The sequence below is a fragment of the Parus major genome, chromosome 5 (assembly GCF_001522545.3).
Source record: "Parus major isolate Abel chromosome 5, Parus_major1.1, whole genome shotgun sequence".
Taxonomy (NCBI): domain Eukaryota; kingdom Metazoa; phylum Chordata; class Aves; order Passeriformes; family Paridae; genus Parus; species Parus major.
The window spans coordinates 18800254-18820106 of record NC_031774.1 but is presented as its reverse complement, the minus strand read 5'-3'; the positions used below and the strand labels follow the sequence as shown (position 1 = coordinate 18820106).

The 19853-nt window shown below is 40.9% G+C and overlaps 1 protein-coding gene across 1 annotated transcript in view; it reads right to left on the bottom strand.

The window, feature by feature from the left end:
* Positions 1 to 18955, bottom strand: part of LDLRAD3 (low density lipoprotein receptor class A domain containing 3) — a 73332-nt gene extending 54377 nt beyond the window's left edge. The window contains exons 1-2 of the mRNA XM_033515296.1: positions 18704 to 18955; positions 275 to 400 (exon numbers count right to left, since the gene is read on the bottom strand). Coding sequence (XP_033371187.1) covers positions 275 to 400; positions 18704 to 18791 — 214 coding nt within the window. The 5' untranslated portion in view covers positions 18792 to 18955. The remainder of the gene's footprint in view (positions 1 to 274; positions 401 to 18703) is intronic.
* Positions 18956 to 19853: the final 898 nt, after the last annotated feature.

Sequence of the window (19853 nt, the reverse complement as noted above, 5' to 3'; positions counted from 1 at the left end):
ATGTTCAAAACAAACACGGAGCTTAAAATTAATTTCAGGGGCTTGAAGTATCATAAAGGCATTATGCACAAAGCAAGACTGAGGTAGACCTTAAAAAAAAAAAAAAGGCAGACAAATTTCCATGAAATGAAAAGCCAAGGATCATCTGGGTCATAAATGACAGGGAGAATGTTTGACTCAGAAACTGAAGGATACTGAATGTTTCCTTTCTAAGTAGCACCAATGAGTTGAAGTAAGCTGCAGTGCCCTCACTTGCAAGCAGGTTCACACTTACTGCAGTTCTCCTCATCGCTGCCGTCGGGACAGTCCTCGAAGCCGTTGCACCGGAAGCGGCCAATGATGCAGTGGATCCCGCTGGCGCACGGGAAGAACGTGGCACCACATTTGGATTTGGCTTTCGCTGCGAGAAGAGACAGAAGTGGGCAGAGGTGAGGGAAACAATTTACAATGGTTAGAGATCTCTTGTAGCAGTACAGTTAAGGGTGCTCTATGCAGCAATGTTGGCACTGATGTTAGGTGTCTTCCAAGCAAATTAGTGTCTTTGTGAGAGTAAGAAACACAAGAGACCCTCATTAAAATATTTTTCAGGCTGCAACCTCAAATAACACTGCCTTTATTCAACATAATTTATATAAAAACTGGGTGAAAAAGGACCACTGTATCTCCTGCTGCACAGCACAGCTATTCATAAAACATTAAATACTAACAATAGCATCAAAATATGTTTAATACACGATTACAGATTCTCATTATGATCTCAAGTCAGCAACTCTTCATAGTAAGAGAACACTGCCCTCAGCCACAGTAACGCAGATGGTTCCACCACGATGCCCAAGGAAAGCTCCAGTTAAGTCCTGTGGTATCACCAGCCTAGAACAAAACCATTCCCAACCAAAAAGCAGTTTTACAAGACAGACGCTTCACTTTTTCCAATTATCTTATGACTTGATGGACCACAGGACACTGAAGTGCTCAGACAGTCCACTCTAAAGCAAAGGCAGTCTTCAGGAGTATGCTGGTAACTGCAGGAATGTGTTTATGGTGCAACGTGGTAATGCCACTAATGGGAGAACACCAGGAAAGAAGATTCAGAACTTGCTGGCCTTTTAAGCAAATGTTTCCACCCCTACACCAAATCTACAAAATCTAAGATGTACTTACAACTCACAGGTTTTGAAATATGACAGATCAGGTATCACAGCAAGAGGCAATTTTTTTTAATGTGGCCCTATGGCACATCAATACACCAACCTGCACAGTTTTACAAGGTCAGGAGAAGGTCAGGGACTATCAGCGTACAGACTAAAAAAAAATAAAAATCTAATAGGGATAAATAGCATTAATTTGGAAGGAATCCTCTCTTCCAGGATTAACTACTAAGTACAGCTGTAGCAAAGTCTTCTTCTGTCACTTAACAGAGTGCATATAAATTGTTTTAAACCACAACTACAGTAATTCTCACTTGCTTTAATGTCCTCCAAAATCAAATTCCTGCAGTTGCTCTTACATGTTTTCCTTCATTTTATTAGTGGTTTTCAATTAGAATGATGAAGTACAAAAATAAGATGTATCACTAAATTTCATATATTCAACTGCCACTTTTTCTGAAGAGTATCCAAGGTCCACTTGGGGAAAAGAAAGTGAGCCATTACTTTGCTGAAAAAGATGATAAATTACTCTGAATAGCCGCTGTGCTTCACACCTCTGGCAATAGAAAACCATCAGCAGAGACATTTGAGCCCCTGCAATTCTTCACACAACTTCAAAGAGCAGCTTCTGTGTTAGAGTTCTGAGACAGACTGATCTCAGCTAAATAATTCAGTAACTGCAAGGTGTGAGGCACCATCATACTCCCACTCTTTAAACAAAGGCAGCAAAACAACCTCAGCAACAGATTCAGTGTCATCAAAGCAAGCAGTCTGTATTAATGCTCTAAAAAGCCAGCGAAGATGCTGCTGGAAGAGAGTGGTATTAGCACATGTATGTGAAGAGGTGCCCAATGTTTCACATGTTGTGCTTTTGTTGCTGTTCTCCTCTCCATAAAAGCTGACATCTTTCTGAAACGGTACAGTAAACATTCCCCATGTGCTTCTGGACAACTTATTTTAGAGATGTATTTTGAGACAGAACAGTTCCAGGGGGGACAAAAAGAAGTTCCAAGAGTTTCAAGAAGAAGAAAAAAATAATGAAAGAGGGGAAGCAACTGTGCTTTTGCCTCTGTTAACATTTACTGGATCCCATTTTACAAGCAGGTTTACTTCAGTCACCTTGGGTTTGAATTCAGAGACTATCAACTTTGTGATTATACTTAGTCATGCTCTTTGTCCTCTCTGAAAATATTGACAAATTAAGGCTCCAAAATTACTTACTTCTAACATTTCTAGCATGGACCATTCTCTTACTCTTGTAGCCTTTTCTTCCTGACAGATTTCAGACTGAGTTGTCAAAACCAGAGCCTCTGGCCCTCTGAAGAGGAGAGGTCATGTGGCTGCACATTCCTGAGCAGAGTGAACGTGCAGCCAGAAGTGGTGGTGAGAGCTGCAAAAGCCCTGTTTCAGAGATGACAAGGACAGCTCACAACATCCTCAGCTGCTCTGGCCACGAAGGGTACAAAGCACATCTGGGACATTTCCTCGAGCTACCACAGTAAAGTCATAAGTAATATTTAATGTTTGGCCACACCTGGAAGAAAACCATGCTGGAATAACCAAGAACAAAGTCAAGTTTCTGGAAAATGAACTCTTCCTTCTGTATAAAGCACTCAGATACTCCACCAAAAAAGAGGGAGAAACCATTCAGGACAATTATCTAATGTAAGTATTACTTAGAAAAATATCTGGGGATAAAATGTTTAACTGAACATTATATAACTATCTATCTTCTCCTCCAGAGACAGTAGCAAGAGAACAAGAAAATTCTGTTTTAGAATAACTGTTCATAAAAACACACATACTAGTAACCACAGAACAAAAAAAACCAAGGAACTAAACACCTTCAAATTATCTCTAAGTTTCCGTTTTCTATAGCCCACTGATTTTATTTTGTTTTAACTGGAGGGCAGGAAAAAATAACAAACAAAACCCAAACGCAATTCTCTATATTTGCAACAGATACGATATACAAACCAATCCAAATTCAAATTTATACTTCATTAGAGACCCTAGGAATATAAAAGAGCATTTCAACCACCAAGGTGATTCACTAGTCACTCAGTCAGTTGCTCACTAGACAGGTCTTGCTCCCAAACAGAACTTAGTTTTCCAAGTTCCAACTCCAGACACAAAATGCATTTTTCATATGCTGTACAAAAATGCAGGAAAAATGAGAAACCAGTAAAGGTTTAGTCCAAGTCATGTAGTTTGGAGAACACTGAGGAATTTCAGCTTTATTTTAAATTTGGCATCCTTCTTGTCCCCTGGCATAGTTTCCCCAAGGTTTTTAAGTGTTTTTTGGTCACTCCTCATAAGGCTGTTATGGAAAGGACAATCATTTCTTCCAGAGCAGAAATCTACCTTCCCATTCTGAAGGGTCTCTGGAAATACCCTAAACATGAAGGGCTATCATTTCCTTCAGGTCTTTGGCACCCTAACAAATAACAGATATATATACCAGGATCATGACAGCCTATAGGACATGCAAGTCACGTCCTGCACTACCCCAGCATTCCTCTGCAATTCCAACTCCCATTACATGACTGTTATGAAAATGATTTTCTTCTCCTTTGCTCATCATTGTGTCTTCTACTGCACAGGTTTGATGTTTTCAGGCAGATCTGTATGTGAGAAGCTTTATGTTTATCTAACAGCAGCTATCTATTTGGCTATTTTGGTGATTTCAGCCTCAATATGCTTTCAAGGACAGCATTGTCTTTGCAATCTATACTCCTCTTTGCTACACTTGGTTGAAACAGGCTCAGGATAATCAAGAATTACAGGGATATCAGGAAATGACAGAAGATAAGTGAAAAAAAGGACACAGGCAAATTGTTTGACCTTATTTAGCCATGGTATTACAACCAGCTAAAGGAAAGGGAAAGGAGGAAGTTGGTTGTTTTCAAAGGAACAGGCAAGTCCTCCTAAACCCATGTTTCCAGAAAGAAAGAAAAACGAAGAGACCACACCCTGGACAGGAAGGGGTGAAATACAGCAAGAAACCACAGAGTAACTTAGAAAACTGTGGCAAAAGAAAGCTACTCAAATACAGATCCTGACTGGATTCAATATAGCAAGTACAAAAAACACCCCAAAAATCCGCCATTCAACCAATTTGTGAGCCTATGGCAGAAAGGATCAATTCATTCCAGTTCCTTTTTTCATTTGTTACCTACCCGTGGCAGAAACAACACAGGACTGGAAGATTAATGTGAATCTTTATTTACATTACACAAAAGGGAATCACCATGGTATTTAAAATGAGGTGTCAGTGAACTACCATGAACTTGAGGAGCCTCCTGTGACTTCATTACCCAAGGGAAGAAATTGCTCTTCACTAAAACATTCTCTTCATCTCTTAAAGTTCAAGCATGAAGCAAATGGTGAAGATGGCATAGAGCTGCTGGCCACAGTACAAGTTTGCCAAATGTTCCCTCCAGGTTGCTTTGCTTAAGTTTAAAAAAACTATTTTGGCAATTGTACGTGTGAGTGCGTGAAGTCGCTCCTTATGCTACACAGAACCCAATCCTCCCACCCTCTTCTTTCAAAGCTCTAAAAAAATACTAACTTCCCATCAGGAGCAGTAGTACACTCCACTGAGGATATGACAGTTTGCAGGCACAGCTCTACAGCAGTGACAGAAAAACATTTTGCTATCTTTAGGATCTCAAGTGTGAAACTGTACTATTTTTACAAATGTGTAATCCGTTTTATTATTTCTCAGCAGAGATGCACAATAGCAGAGAAAAAGAAATCAGATTTGGCATATACTGTGTAAATCCTTATGCTGTATATAGATAATGCTCTTGAATAGAAGCAATTTTGATACTCATTGCTACAGTGACTTGGAACCTGATTAGAAGGTTACAACTGATCTGCAATGGGCAGGTGATTTTTCTTTTCATAGATGGAATAGTAAAGACATTAAATGCATTCTATAACTAACAGTATTAACTCTAAGTTTAACAAGACCAAGTGCAAGGTGCTGTACCTGGGTCAACAAAAACCCTGGTGTCAAGACAGGCTGGAGGGTGAGTGGACTTAGAGCAGCCCTTCCAAGAAGGATGTGGGGATTCTGGTGGATGAGACTGGACATGACCCAGCAATGTGCGCCTGCGATCCAGAAATGTATCCTGGGATGCATCCAGCAGGTTCTCAGCACAGGAGGGACGTTGACCTCTTAGAGGGAGTCCAAAGAATGAACCACAGGGTTGAAGCACCTCTCCTTATGAGACCAGGCTGAGAGAGTCAGTTGTTCAGCCTGATGAAGAGAAGGCTCTGGGGTGACCTTACTCTGACCTTCTGTAGCTGCAAGGGATCTACAAGAAAGCTGGAGAGGGATTATTTACAAGGGCATGTGGTGACAGGACTTAAGCTGAAAGGGAGTAATACATTTAGATTGGATACAAGGAATAAATACTGTGAGTGAGGTGAGGCACCGGAACAGTCTGCTCAGAGAAGATGCAGATGCCTCATCCCTGGAAGTGTTCAAGGCCATGTTGGACAGGGCTCTGAGCAATCTGGTCTAATGAAAGGTATCCTGCACGTGGCAGGAGGACAGAACTAGATGATCTTAAGATCCTTTCCAGCCCAAACCACTCTGTGATCATATGACTGTTACTGTTGAGCCAGCTTAAGCATGTCACAGCTAACTATAGTGCACTGGGCACTAATTGCTGCATGCAACATGCAAAGAGAGCATACAGCACGTACCCCACAATATTGGACAGTAGGCAAGCCTATTTCCTTCTTTTAACTTTACAGACACTTCTGTTTTAAAATGTTTCTCAATTATTTTGTCATTTGAAGCGAGGAGACAAAATGTAGCCGATACAAGAGCTGACATTTTGCGACAACGCAGATAGAAGTAAAATGCACAGAACTTGAGTATCTTTGAACTAAATCATTGCTTTAGAACCTCTCCAAGCAGCAATCAAGCAAAGTAACTTTATGCTGCTTCAGAGCTACACATCTCAACTCAACAACAGATAATGATTTATTCAGCTAATCAAAACTTGATTACTTGCATGCAACAAGAGCAACTCTCCAGACAGAAACCACTGCGTGCAGATGCTGCATTATTGCAAAGCTATCAGCTTTTTCCTGACTTTGATAATGAACCACCTTAAACTCCTCTGCTGCTGTTAATTTAGACAAGGGATCACACAACACTGTAAAACCACATTCTTTTGATTAATGAGTGGCAAAATGCAGCATTCCAGTAAAGTGGAATTCCTCCTTATGTGAAGGAGATAAAGGTTTTAACTTTAATTTAAAAGAAGGCTTGATTTGACAACAATATGTAACACAAGCTGGATGGCACCAGGGTATCACTCCTTTCACCCCAAGAAATTATATAAACCCTAACCATGTAAAACAGTTACAGCTACTTTGTGTTAATTGCTGTTTAGACCCCACATTTTTTTCAGCTCCTTTTCCCATGGGAAAGCCACTGCTACCAGCAATCACTCAGCTGCCTCAGCACTGAAGGCAAATGCATCATTGGTTAGTTCACGGAGCTCTGGAACAGGGCTGTCCTGCAGAACAACACAGTGAAGTTTCGCTTCCTCTGCTTGCTTTTTCCTATCTAGAAAAAAGCTAGCACTTGAGTAATATTGCCACTATAAAAAGCACCCAACAGTCCACTATGCCAGAAGTTCTCCAATTCAAAACAAAACAACTATTTAATTTAATGAGTTATGATACAAAGCACAACCAACTGCAGAGCATTCATTGCACCTACAAAAATCCTTGGGTCACTCTTGCTTTTGCTCTCTGTTTAACAAGGCAGGTGAGAGAGCTGCTATTCTTAAACTGCTAATGCAAACACACAGAAAAAGAGCCCAAGATGTGCTTTATTTTAAAGGAAGCAATGTTATGTTTTTTTAAGTAGTGGAATTAGCCCAGTAGGAAGCATCAGAGGTTGTCTCCAATACAGTAAACTATCAACAACTTACATGAGGAATATTTACACTACAGTTAGCAGTAAGAGAGAAAGGACAATGCTAAAGCAAAAAAAGCCAAGGGAATCTTGCTGCCATGAAGACTAAATGGCTTCCTTCTAAAAGAGTGAAAAAAGAAAGCACTTCAGAGCTGAATTACTATAAGTCAGTGGCCTTTAATTCTTGCCAGAATAAGGCTCTAAAGTAATCTTTCATAGTCTAGGAGTCTTTTAGTCCTTCAAAATCATCACAAAGCAGAGATGGCAGAGGGAAACACAGACAAAAACCATGGTTTTCAGACATTCAGTAAAGCAGTTTCTCACTAAGGAAAGTATTTTAGAAGTTACTACTCAGTAAAACAACCTGAACAATAACATCATACCAAAGGACAAAATAAGCACAATTTCAGAGTTGTTAAGTTATTCAGGATGCAAACAGGCAGGACAGAACACCACCCTTAAGACACTTCAGTAGCAGTGCTCCTCAGGAACATCTGTGTCTGATGGGCTACAATCCCTCAGTCCATTCTGGGATACTACCTACCTGTTCTTTTTCTTTCAGCTTCGCCACCGATTCCATCCAATTGTTAAACCTGCCCAATTCCAAGCTCTCCAGCTGGGCTATTTACTGACCCCCATCAAGAGGATTAAATAATTAGCACCACAAACCCTCTTGATCTCCCTGCATAAAAAGCTATCAAACATAAGCAGCTATTGCACTTGGCCTTACTCATGTGTAATTGAGTTTCAAAGGAAACATTCACCATGGTCACTTAATTACAAATCTCATTATAACTACTAAGTATTTGGTTGCTTAATCATGGGTAAAAACAAGAGCTAATTCCAGTTTGATATTCCAAGTTTGAGAGCCATCTGAGTAAGTGGCAAAAAGATCAGCAGCTGCCTTACAGAATCTTCCCAATTAATGCTGATGCTCATTTCACGCGTTGTTTAATATCCAGCTTTGCTTAAGAATTCTGATGTTTTTTACTTACCTGCAAGAAACTTTCCAGGTCAACCAGGATATGACAGGAAGCAGCAAGAAACACAGGAGACTAAAAAGCACTCAGTGACTTTGAGATGTGACTAGATATCCAGAGGTCTTCCATGTGCATATGTGCACCTACTACAATACAACTACCTTTTTTGAGAAATTCCTAGATTTCTGCTATATATTCTAGTTATCTAGAAAAAGAGGTGTTCATTTCATTAGATTTTTAAACAGATTATTACTGGGTTGTAAGTAAGAATGAGACAACTAAAGATAGGTTTTGTACCGTTTTCTACTATTGCTGTTTGCACACCACCTGACAGCCTGGAATCCTAGCACATGACAATGCTTTTTCCAGTAATACACAAAATCTACTTTGATAGTAGCTTTTCATTGCCATGATCCTTCCAGGATGCTAATTCTAGTAGAATGCTTCTCTCTTCCTAAGTTCAGGCCCTGCTGTTAGATTTTCTCATTCCATATATTAACACACCGCCCCCCCAAAAGTTGCCAATATAAAAAATAATCCGTATTTTTAGTCCTGTACGGGACCCACCTGTCTAGAAGAGGCAAAGGGATCTTTGGCAAAGACTGGCCAACTCAGTGAGCAGGCTCCAAACTGAAGGACTCAGGGTGTGAAGTAGCAATGCTCACTACATCACATCCAGCTGGGGAATAAGCCAGGCCAACCACAGCGACAACAAATGTTCCTTATCTGACTACCAAGATGAGATCCAGAAGGAAAACCACCTCAAGGGTATCTATGGTTTTGGTGGATCCTCCTGCATCCCTTCCTCCAGGGAAACATGCAGGAACAATTACCTCTCTGAAATGGCTGTACACCAACACACACAGCACGGGGGGAAACCAAGCAGAATTCGAGATCTGTGTGCACATTCTCACTGCAGTTACACAGACATGGTGGGATAGCTCAGATGACTGGAATGCTGCCATGGATGGCTGCATCCTTTTTGGGAAAGACAGGCCAGCAATGTGAGGTGGTGGAACTGCTCTTTATGTGAGAGAGTAACTGGGATGTACTGAGCTCTGTCTTGGGTGGGCTGAAGAACAAGACAAGAGCTTACAGTAAGAATTCAGGGACAATGTGGGTGACACTGCTGTGGCTGTTTGCTACAGGCCACCCTGTCAGGAAGGGGAAGTCAATGAGGAATTTTCCAGTCAGCTGGAAGAAGCCTCGAAGTCACAGGCTCTGGTGCTCACAGGGAAATTCCACCACCCTGATCTCTGATGGAAAAACAACTCATGAGGGCACACAGGAGCCCAGGAGGTTCCTGCAGAGTACTGGTGGTAACATTTTGACACAGGTGGTGGAGGAGCCATGGAGGAGAGGTGTTCTGCTGGACCTTGTACTGACAAACAAGGAAGGACTGGCTGAGCATGTGAAGATTGGGGCTCAGCCTTGACTGCAGTGACCACGAGATGGTGGAATTCAAGATCCTGAGTGGAGGAAGCTGGGCATTAACTCGAATTACAGCCTGGACTACATGAGAGCTAACTTCAGCATCCTCAAGGCCAAAGGAATCTGGAGGAGAATCTTATGAGTTATAGTCCTAGAAAGTAGAAGGAACAAAGAGAACTGGTTAATAGTCAAGTAGAGTTTTCCTCCAATCTCTGGATTGTTTGATTTCTTATCCATAGGGATGCACCAAAGGGGGCAGGTGCATCCCTGTGAGTATGAAATCAAGTGAAAAGGGCAGAAGACCTGCATGACTGAGCAAGGAGCTTCTGGTAAATCTCAAACAAAAAGAAATATTATGGAATGTGGAAAAAGGGACAAGCAACTCAGGAGGAACATGGGATCAGTGTCAGAGTAGACAGGGAAAGCAGTAAGAAAAGCTATGGTCAGTTTAGAATTAATGGGTAATGGATGTCAAGGACACCAAGAATGGCTTCTTCAAGTACATCAGTAGCAAAAAGAAGACCAGAACAAATTTGGATCCACCCATTTGAGAATGAGGTGGGTGCCCTGGTGACAAAGAATACTGAGAAGACTGAGATACTGAATGCCTTTTTTTTGTTTCAGTCTTTACTAAGGCCAGCCCTTGGGAATCCTAAACCATGGAGGCAAGAAAAAAAAGTCTGGATAAAAGCTGACTTTCCCTTGGCTGAGGAAGAACAGGTAAGAGATAAGGCAATCTTGACACCCACAGATCCATGGGCCCCAATGGGATGCACCAACATGTGTTAGAGATGCTATTGCTAAGCCAATCCCTATTATCTCTGAAAGATCATAAAGAACAGGAGAGGTATTTGAGGACTAGACAAAAGCCAATGCACCTCTTCCTTGCCCTGGTGACGCTGTGGTGGGAGTACTCTGTCCAAAGCTAGCACTGCTCAGAGAAGTTCTAGAGTCTCCTCCTCTGGAGATACTAAAAACCACCTGAACATGATCCTGTACAATTGGCTGCAGGTGAACCTGCATTAGCAGGGGGGTTTGACTAAGACCTTCAGAAACCCCTTCCAATTCCAATCATTCTGTGATACTGAGAATCTGTGACTCCTCTTGTTTCCTCTGTAAGCATTGAAAATGCACTAGATGGAGATGTAGTGTAAAGCAGGGCACCACAAAAGTAGACTGTTAGTCCTGTTTACAAGTCAAATTCCCAGATCACACTCTCAAACAAATGCCACAAGCCTCACACTTCCACCTTTCATATAGATATTAGGACTACTCAAAGTATTCAATCTGCTGTAATTATACTAGTTATTTTAACGTACTGTTTTTATATTAATATATTTATAATTTACCTTTTTCATCATGCCTGTATCACCCTCCTTTCACGCTCACAGGGGATCACAGAGCACTTCAAATCTGTCAGTATTTGACAGCTAGCTCTGCTGTTTGCATCAACCATTCGTCTGTCTTGGGACACATCCATTTGCAGCAGAGGCTTGTCATCACCTCCACAACTGCACATAGACAATGACCAAAGTTCACAGCCACCTAACCATCTGGTAAGGACTTTGAACCTTATCACAGCCACTCCACACTTCCCAAAGTAGAAGACAGATTTGATGAAATAAAGACTACAAGTTCAGCTCTAATACTTTTGAATTGTATTACAATCATAAGGTTGTAACAAAATCCTCAGATGTGAAAAAGTGATTTTGATGCTGGAGTTACCCTTTTAGGATTTTTTAGGTTCGACACTAAATCGCTTACTTGCAAATAAGCAACTGAAGAATGAATACTTATCTTCTCCAAAATGTAGTGAGCTTTGATACAAGACCACTTCACAGCTATTGAGCTCACACTGCCTATAAGCTGTTCACTAGCAAGACAGAATACAACTTATCAGCAATGGCAACTTCTCAAAGCTAAAAAATGCACCTGGCTAGCAGCTACAGACTGCAGCAGCTGAGACACCTTCACCTTTATACATGATGGAGCAGTCCAAAAACTTGTTGCACGTATGCAATGCTGGATCTTAATGCCAGGAATCTGAGAGTATCTCTTCAAAATATCACCCTGCCTCTCATCTTCTGTAGAATTACTCTTAGTCTACACTTAATAAATGCTTTAAGAATAATTTTCTGGGGCTACTGAATATTAATTCAAAGTCTGTAATGGTAAGATTAGTCCTGCCCAAGTCCTGGCCCGCTGCTGTATTTCTAGATCTCAACTGGTTTAGACAATCCCTTCTGAATGGGGCAGACATTTCTTTTTAACAAAACACCACATCTCACTCTTCAGTGCACTGAGCTCTGCTTGTTGAACTGAAAGCCTAGTATTTAAAAGGATGGGAGCCAGAGTTACTTTGTGCCCTTTGTTCCTGTACATGAAAGCCATTCATTAGACTGACCCTGCTGAGTGGTTAAATCCAAGCAAAATGTCTTCAGCTGTAATAACTGTACTATCATAATAAGCACCTATTAAATACATTATAAAGATTGCAGAACTCATTGTCTCTACAAGAGTTTTTTTCTCTGTCTTTTAAAGAGGCTACTAAAGCTGGTTACTTATTCTTAGCAGTGTGGAAATCATGATTTTGACTGTTCTCACAGCAAACCTTAACACAAGGTTAGGATGCACATCAAAAGTCAGACTGTCACCAGAATGATTTGAGTTGTTAGTAATGACCATTTAATACTAAGTTTTGCTTTTGCCTCTATTATAATTTTGGGACTTACAAAGGGAAAAGCATGCACACATCGTGTATCAACTTGTGAGCTTCCTGTAGAGCAGACTCAAAGCATGCTCTTGATTGAGGGCAAACCCATGATTTACCTTTTTTTTTTTTAAAGCAGTGAACAGCAAAATATCTAAAAGCTGCCTCCTGAAATATACCCTACATCGAAGAGGGCAGGACAAGGCAGTCTGACAGTCCTCATTTGAGGATTCCAAGCATATGATATGGCTTTGAAGTCCCCACTCAATCCCCCTCCTTCTTATTTCCCATGCCAGTAAGTGTAGGACTTCTTGCACTCAAGAGCTTCTCCTACGACAGACCAACTTCCTCAGACATGACTTTGGTTTCAGTAGGATTTTTTTCTTTTTTAAATACTTTCCAGCCCTCGGATGCAGCTGTTAAAAAAGCTACCTCTTTTGTAGAAACTGAATGCAATTAAGTCAGTCAAAATTCACCTGAAGAAAAGCTAGCTAATCTGCCTTTGTTCTCCAAGAGTTTCAGTTTCCCAAATGAAAGGGTTTAAAGCACAGGAAAATATTCTTCACGTGATCTAGGAAACCCGGGCTACTAATTGCAGAGCGTGGGTTTTATTTGGCATTCCTGTGAAAAGCCTCCTTCTCTCTCCTCCACGGCCGCGTGTATCTGATGATTAGGAACCCGCGGCCCCGCTGCTGCTCAGCCTGGGCAGCTCCAACACCTGTTGCAAGTGAACACCAGAGGGAGCAGTAAACACTTGTCTGGCGAGAAAGCTTCATATTGGAGATGGAAATAAAAAGGAAAGTAAGGTACAGCAAACCTCGGGGTAACTTACAAATGGTTACTGTGGGCTGCATTTTCAAACTACAATATACAATATACAATATACTACAATATACTACTTAAACTAGTCCAGTTTAAGTCCCCACCAGTGCAGAGACAATGAAGATTTAGAGCAATGCAGATACAAACACTTGGAATGACGCAGGCTTACCTGTGCCACATCTCCAACCCCATGACACCAGATCTATAAAATCTTCTGAGACTATAAAGCATTTATACAAAACTCTGTGTGCATTTAGATAGATTAAGTGGAAATGCAAACATACTCAACATAGAAAAGGCAGACACAATGGAATGTGACAAAATAGGTCATGTTTATTATACATAAACACACAGTTCCAACTCTACAGGCTAAAAGCAAGAACATAGTTAAGAGACACACACGGGAAGATGAAATAAAAGATTAATAAGCAAACATATCAACAATGAACAAGTAATTACAGGACTATCTCAAATGTTAGTCTACTTACCTGACAAAGACAGGTAATGGTTACAAAACCAGCAATAGAAGCATGGTCACAACCATAACCAGAACACACTCCTACCTCACAGCTTCATCCTGGCACTGTGGCACGCAGCCTACCAGCTGCAGCAGTTCCTGTGGTGTTTGTCACCAGGACCCTGGCTTCAGCAGGGGTGCCCAGGGCTGCCATTCCCTGACACAGAAACAGAAGTGTTCTTACCGGATCTACCAGGCGCTTGGATTAAACTGGTTTCTCAGACTGCTCAAATACAAGTCACAGTGTTCAGGACCACGAAAGTTAGCCTGCTGCTGTGCAATTGCAGAAAAGCTTCACACACCATGCTGAGTGCAACCCAGGACTGCAGGTATTGCAAAACCTTCAGTTCTGATTGTGCTCCCTGCAAGCACATGAATCTCAGGCGTAGAGACAAAACTGACCCTTAGTGGAAACATGCTTGGCAGGTGGCTTCAATACCTGTCTGGGGAATCCTAATTATAATGGACCATTTTCATGCAGCACTTCATTTAATAAAGACATTCTCCACCATGGAGGAGACTTGCTCTGTCTGAAGGACGATCAGAGCAAGTCTTGATGACGATGGATTGCTGGTGATGAAATGAGCTTTTTATTACTACAGTTCTGGATGTTCCTACAGACCAGCTCTTGCTAGCCAGCCCAGGAGTGTGCAGGCAGCGCATCCTTACAAGCATGGACGATGTCCCATTTTTCAGACATCTATACAAGCCAGTCACAGCTTTTACCATTGACTCAGAAACCTGCTTTACCTTTATGTTCATGTTGAAGGAGCAACAGTGCCAACCAGAAGCAAGTGGGACGGAGGTTTCGAATGTGAGAACACACTGCCCCAAGGCTACCCTTGCACAGTTTTTTTCTAGCCCCCAGACTACACTCCTTAACCCTTGGATTAACACAGATAGTCACTCATTCACTGTGTGCCACTATTTGCTCATAGCTGAACATACAAATTTGGCATCTCTCAGAAGAGCAACAAAGGAAAATCTAGACTCCTGGGTATTTGGTATGTCTCTAATTATGGCTGCTGTCATGCCAGGCACTTAGCGTGGATGATGTGCCATGCTCTGAATCCTCACCATCTGCTGCTTGTTAGCTGACAAAGGCAGCACATGCCATCTCCCCACTAGCTGCTGCTCATTAGTGACAAAAGCCATTCTGTGTTCACAATGTTCTTTCTGTAATAATCTAATACAAAGATGTACAAAGAGCAAAGGAAAGAGGAAACAGAGATGACAGAGTAAATTATGAGCTTAACTAAGAATATTAGTGCACTCTTAAATCTCAAGATGAGAATCCTTCCAAGAGTGAGACACAGGTCTTGGCTTCAAAGGAATAGGTCAGCAGGTAGGTATAAAAGTCAGCACTAGAGATAATCCATTTACCTCAAAATGTTTTGAAACATGCAAGCACACATTTCTAGGCTCCTTCCATTCAGGCTCTCTATTTTGGAAAATTTTCTGTCTTCCATATCTGATAACAGAAATAACTGAGTGCTGACAGCATGCTGCTCCCAACCTGAGCAGGGCAAGCACTAACCCCAGGTATCTGTAATAGCTGGTATGCAACCAGACGAGGATCTAGGATCTATGCAATAAATCCCTCCAAGCTTTACAGCAAAGCCCTTTTGGTAAAGATTCTGCATTTTTAAAGAAGAGCCTCAGCTTCCTTTAAAAATCATCCACACAGGTGAAAAGCAGTAGTAACAGGAACACTTCAAATAAATGTGCGTGACAGATAACTGGACCACATAGGTTGAGGAGCAATTCAACCGATGAGAAGCAGAAGAAAGGGGGATGAACTACAAAACAGTTCTCCACTGGGAGATACACTGATGACAGCAGTTTACTCAAACTATAGAGAACTGCAAGTATCACAAAACATTCACATTGATATGGTAAATTAATCTTCTTCAAGCCCAATTAGTTGCTAGGAGGAAAAAAACAAAGTGAGATTGTTCTTGAAGAAGTAGTTCTTATGTACAACAATGAGAAGTCACTGTTTCAGCTTACTCCTTCCCTTCCATGCCTTTCCTCAACCCTTGTCCCCAGGTAAAACCAGGTAACATTTTTCAGTCATCACATCACCATTAGAGAAGGCTAGAGTATGAGAAATGTTCTGTGCACTGAACAGCACAAAGACAGCTGGCATGGGACATGTTAAGGTGACAGGTAAGCGCACAGAGGACGCACAGAAGATGACAGATGGTATGTGGGTACGTGGGCTCTGGCAAGTGTGGGAAATGAAGGAATGGCCATAAGCAAAGTGACATAGTTAACAGAGATGGTCCTGCAAAAGAGGACACAGAAAAGGGTCAAAAGGAAGAGTGGGAAGATATAAGACACCAATGGACAATGTGCAGGTAATTCTGCTTTGCATCTTATTTCCTCCTCACACCCAGACCATCACTTTTCCACTTGCTGGCCACAAAAAATGAGAACCAGACCCAGAGTTCAAAGTTTTCCTGTTTAAAGGGGGACAGACAGGATGAAATGCTACAACAGTGGAATTGACAAAAGTCGGACATCCACATTCAACTGTAAGACAAATCAGAAGAGAAAGCCTTTGCAGATAACTACACACATGTATGACTACTTCCTCATGGTCATGCCACAACACAGCATACTCATCTTCACAGCAAATGAGCCCTGTAACCAAGCTCCTACTCACACACAGACATTTTTAAGCAAGCTTAACACTTTTCAATGTGAAATAGTTACTTGATGAGGAATCACAGACAAAATAGCTTAAAGTACAGCTGTGAGTAGTAACACACTGGGAACTCAGCTATCTCATGCTGCTAACGCAACTCCTATGGCTTTGCGTTCACCATCAACAGCTCAGCTACTGCAAAGCAAAACCATAGCAGAAAACAAAGAACTTTCACTGCAAGGTAAGCTTTAGGAAGTAGAGCCCTGTTCCCATGGAAGGAAAGTAACAAAACACAGATTAAAATTATTTTTAAAATAAAATTTTATACCTATAGGGCCACTTTTCAATGCCTTATCTCTGAGCTAGGAACAAATCTAACACCAGATTTGGTCTGTATAAGCCCATCCAACTTCTGATTACTTTATAATGTAAAAGACTGAATTTCCACATTTGTAGTGTTTCCAAATGAGCACTATCTCCATTCTGTTTTGGCTTATCTGACCTGCTAACAGCAGGCCAGCATAGGATTCACATCGATTGCTCTCCCTGCTAGTGTCTTTTGTATGCTAATTTTACATTTGTGAGGGTGATCCAATAGCAGATAGATGTATGGCAAGAGGAAAGAACAGTGTAATTATCTCCATCAATTTGTATAGGATCAAAAGGATGCTCATCCAGGAAACTGTCAGCCAATCAAACCAGATAAAAGTATTTGAAAAAAAAAACCAGGAAGGACAGTTCTGCAGCAACTTAAAATTCATAGTTGCAGCATAGCCTACATCACTGAAGTTTATTTGAGTCTGTGGTGACAAGAACAGCTTTTATGAACTGCCATTTTACAGCTATTTATATTTTATTGTCAGTTACTATGTTTAATACTGTCAGTAACTCACCAGACCCAACTGATTTTGGTAAGGAAGTTTTTGAACAGAGTCACAAAGCATATTTTCTTTTTACTGATTCCTGAGTAAATACCCAGTCCAGCCTTCATTAAGAAAACCTTCATAAACATCATCTAATTGTATCAAATGAAACAAAACTTATGCAAGGCGGACAACAACAACATTCTTAAGAGACACAAAAACTCCTGGTGTGTATCCTATAAATGTAAGGAAGTACTGTCAATCAGCTTGTTTTAAAAAGTAGAAGCACACACCAAAAGTCATGCCAGCAGTCTATTCAGGAGCCAAGCAATGAGGAACCTGAGTCATACAGCAGTTGTCATCAAGAACACTGCACTGAAAGGCACAGGTTGAACTTTAGATATTTTTATTCTTGCCAAAGCTCCCACTGATAGAGCTTCTGCTAGGGTTTAAACAGATATGCACGACACCAATCAATCCTTGTAACAGTCCTTTCCTTGAATGTTAACATTTAAGTGTGAAAAAAAAATTAACCTGTCTTCAATGTTGCAACACAAGCCTGATGCCTTAAAAAGACTGCAAAGCATTAGACACTTCATACAGATAGTTTTAATTCTTTAGAAAGTGAGCAAAACTATATATGGAGATTTACACAGCACTGTTATTAAAGCCCCATTATTTAAAACTGATGGATTACTGGGGTTAAAGAAGAGGAATCACGTTTTAACAAGCAAGAGCATTTAACAACACATGTCCTTCTAGTCAGGTAATTTGAAAGAAGCTACTCTTTTTTCCTTCTGTTCTATCAGCAAAGCTAATTCTGTCTTGGAAATGTCCTGGGAAAGGTAAGCTTCTTATAAATTCAGTTTAAGTGTAACAGAGAGACCACATTTGCTACATGAAAACCAGTAACCTCTCAGAAATTTCTCAGTTGCTCTAGAATCACAAGAAATTTGATTTGTTTCACTCTCAACTGGATTTCGAATCACATTATGCTACAGCATAATTTTGCTGTCTGGTTAATACATGTAGGCTAGAAAGTTTCATGTTATGGCTGAGTAACATTAACTAAATCTTATTTAATGCTATGGAAAAGATGAAATCACAGATGAGAACCAGATCAGACTTTTTAGCTCTCTAGAACTGGAAGTTCTTTAGGAAGAATTAAAACCTAAGAACACCAATTAGCAAATCAATTTAGCCTATTTTTTAGAAGGCTATTGTTAAAATTCATAGAGCTAAGAATTGCATTTTGATTAGAGAGAGCAAAAATCACAGGATACAGTCAAAAATTTTGAATTGGAAGGCACCATCAAACCTAGTGAAGGTCAACTTACAGCACTACACCAGTACATGCAAGATCCCTAAAAATCACAGAGCATCATGGAAGAATCATAAGTCAAGTCCACCTCAATTTATCCATCTGTTCAAGTACCTCCCCAAGTGCTCCATTAAAACTGGACATTGAAAAACATTAAAGACCTGAAACAATAAAGCCTGCATGTTTTTTCCAACGAGATCTAAATGAGAAAAGTGGCAGCAGCTTTGTTCGTTCTCTAACACAGAACACAGCAGTAACACTAGTTAGCCAAGCCCTGTGATGAAAAGCATGATAAGGTCACAGAAACGGTCACTTACGGCATTCCTTCTCATCACTGTCATCAAAGCAGTCTGGCAGCCCATCACACTGCCAGGCCCCTGGGATACAGCGTCCATTACTGCACATGAAGTTTCCAGGAATGTTGCATTCATTCGTGAAGTTATTCCCAGGCAACAGTTGGCTGTCTGCGGCAAATGAAAGAGAGGTAAGTTCATTGAGAATTTAACAAAGGCAGCAAAAGCTGTCACTGAGCAAGCTGTTTATCAGTGGTTGAATGAAGATGAAACAAATGGACCCTGACCCTGATTATTTTGTCATTATCCTGGTACTCAGTAGGACTTTCTTTTTCTTAAATTCTCATTTTATCTGTTTGCCATTCTCACACATGATTTTGCAGATTTCCTCGTTATTTTCTTCCTAGAACACACATGCAGCCTCTATGCTTGTCAAAGCCATGTTTGTTTAAAAAAAAAATCTCTCTTCTTCACAGGGTCAGTCTAAACAGAAGTAAAACAGACAATGCTACATGAACTCGGCTCTATCTTCCAATGCTTTTGTCAGATTAGTACTTGCAAAATACTTTGTTGCTTGGCTGTTGTTAATAGCCAAGGGTTATGCACAAGGTAACACACTGACTAATTCATACTAGGTTTTCAATTGAAGTTTCAAACATAGTGCTGCTGTTCAAAGTTAGAATTGAGCTTCTTGGTGTGAATACAGTCCCCTGGAACACATCTGTCCACAGGCCAGACAGGTAGCTGGCACACTGAGTCTGCCAGGCTGAGGGGGCACAGTATCAGGATACTGAGATCAAGAGAACAGTGAAAGAAAGAAACTTAAGAGATTTGCCTCAAAGATTAGACACAGCACTAGTCAGCCATTTCAATCTACCATTTTTCTCACTTTTGTGCATTGTCTTTTGGAACACAGATATCACAGAAGTGCGAACTTAAGTGAGAGAAGGATAATGACATTCAGTGGCTTTAATAAGCATCAAAATGGCATGACCTGTCACAGAGTTGGGGGAAGCTGCAAGACAAGGAAGAGAGTGAGAAAAATAGTTCCCCTTGTCTTCCTGTCATATTCCAGACTAGTCCCAGGCAACATGCACTTGAGAAGGCAAAAATCCCAGAAATACAAAGCTTCCCAGGTAAGGATGGAGGAGTCACAAAAACATGTCCCCCCTGC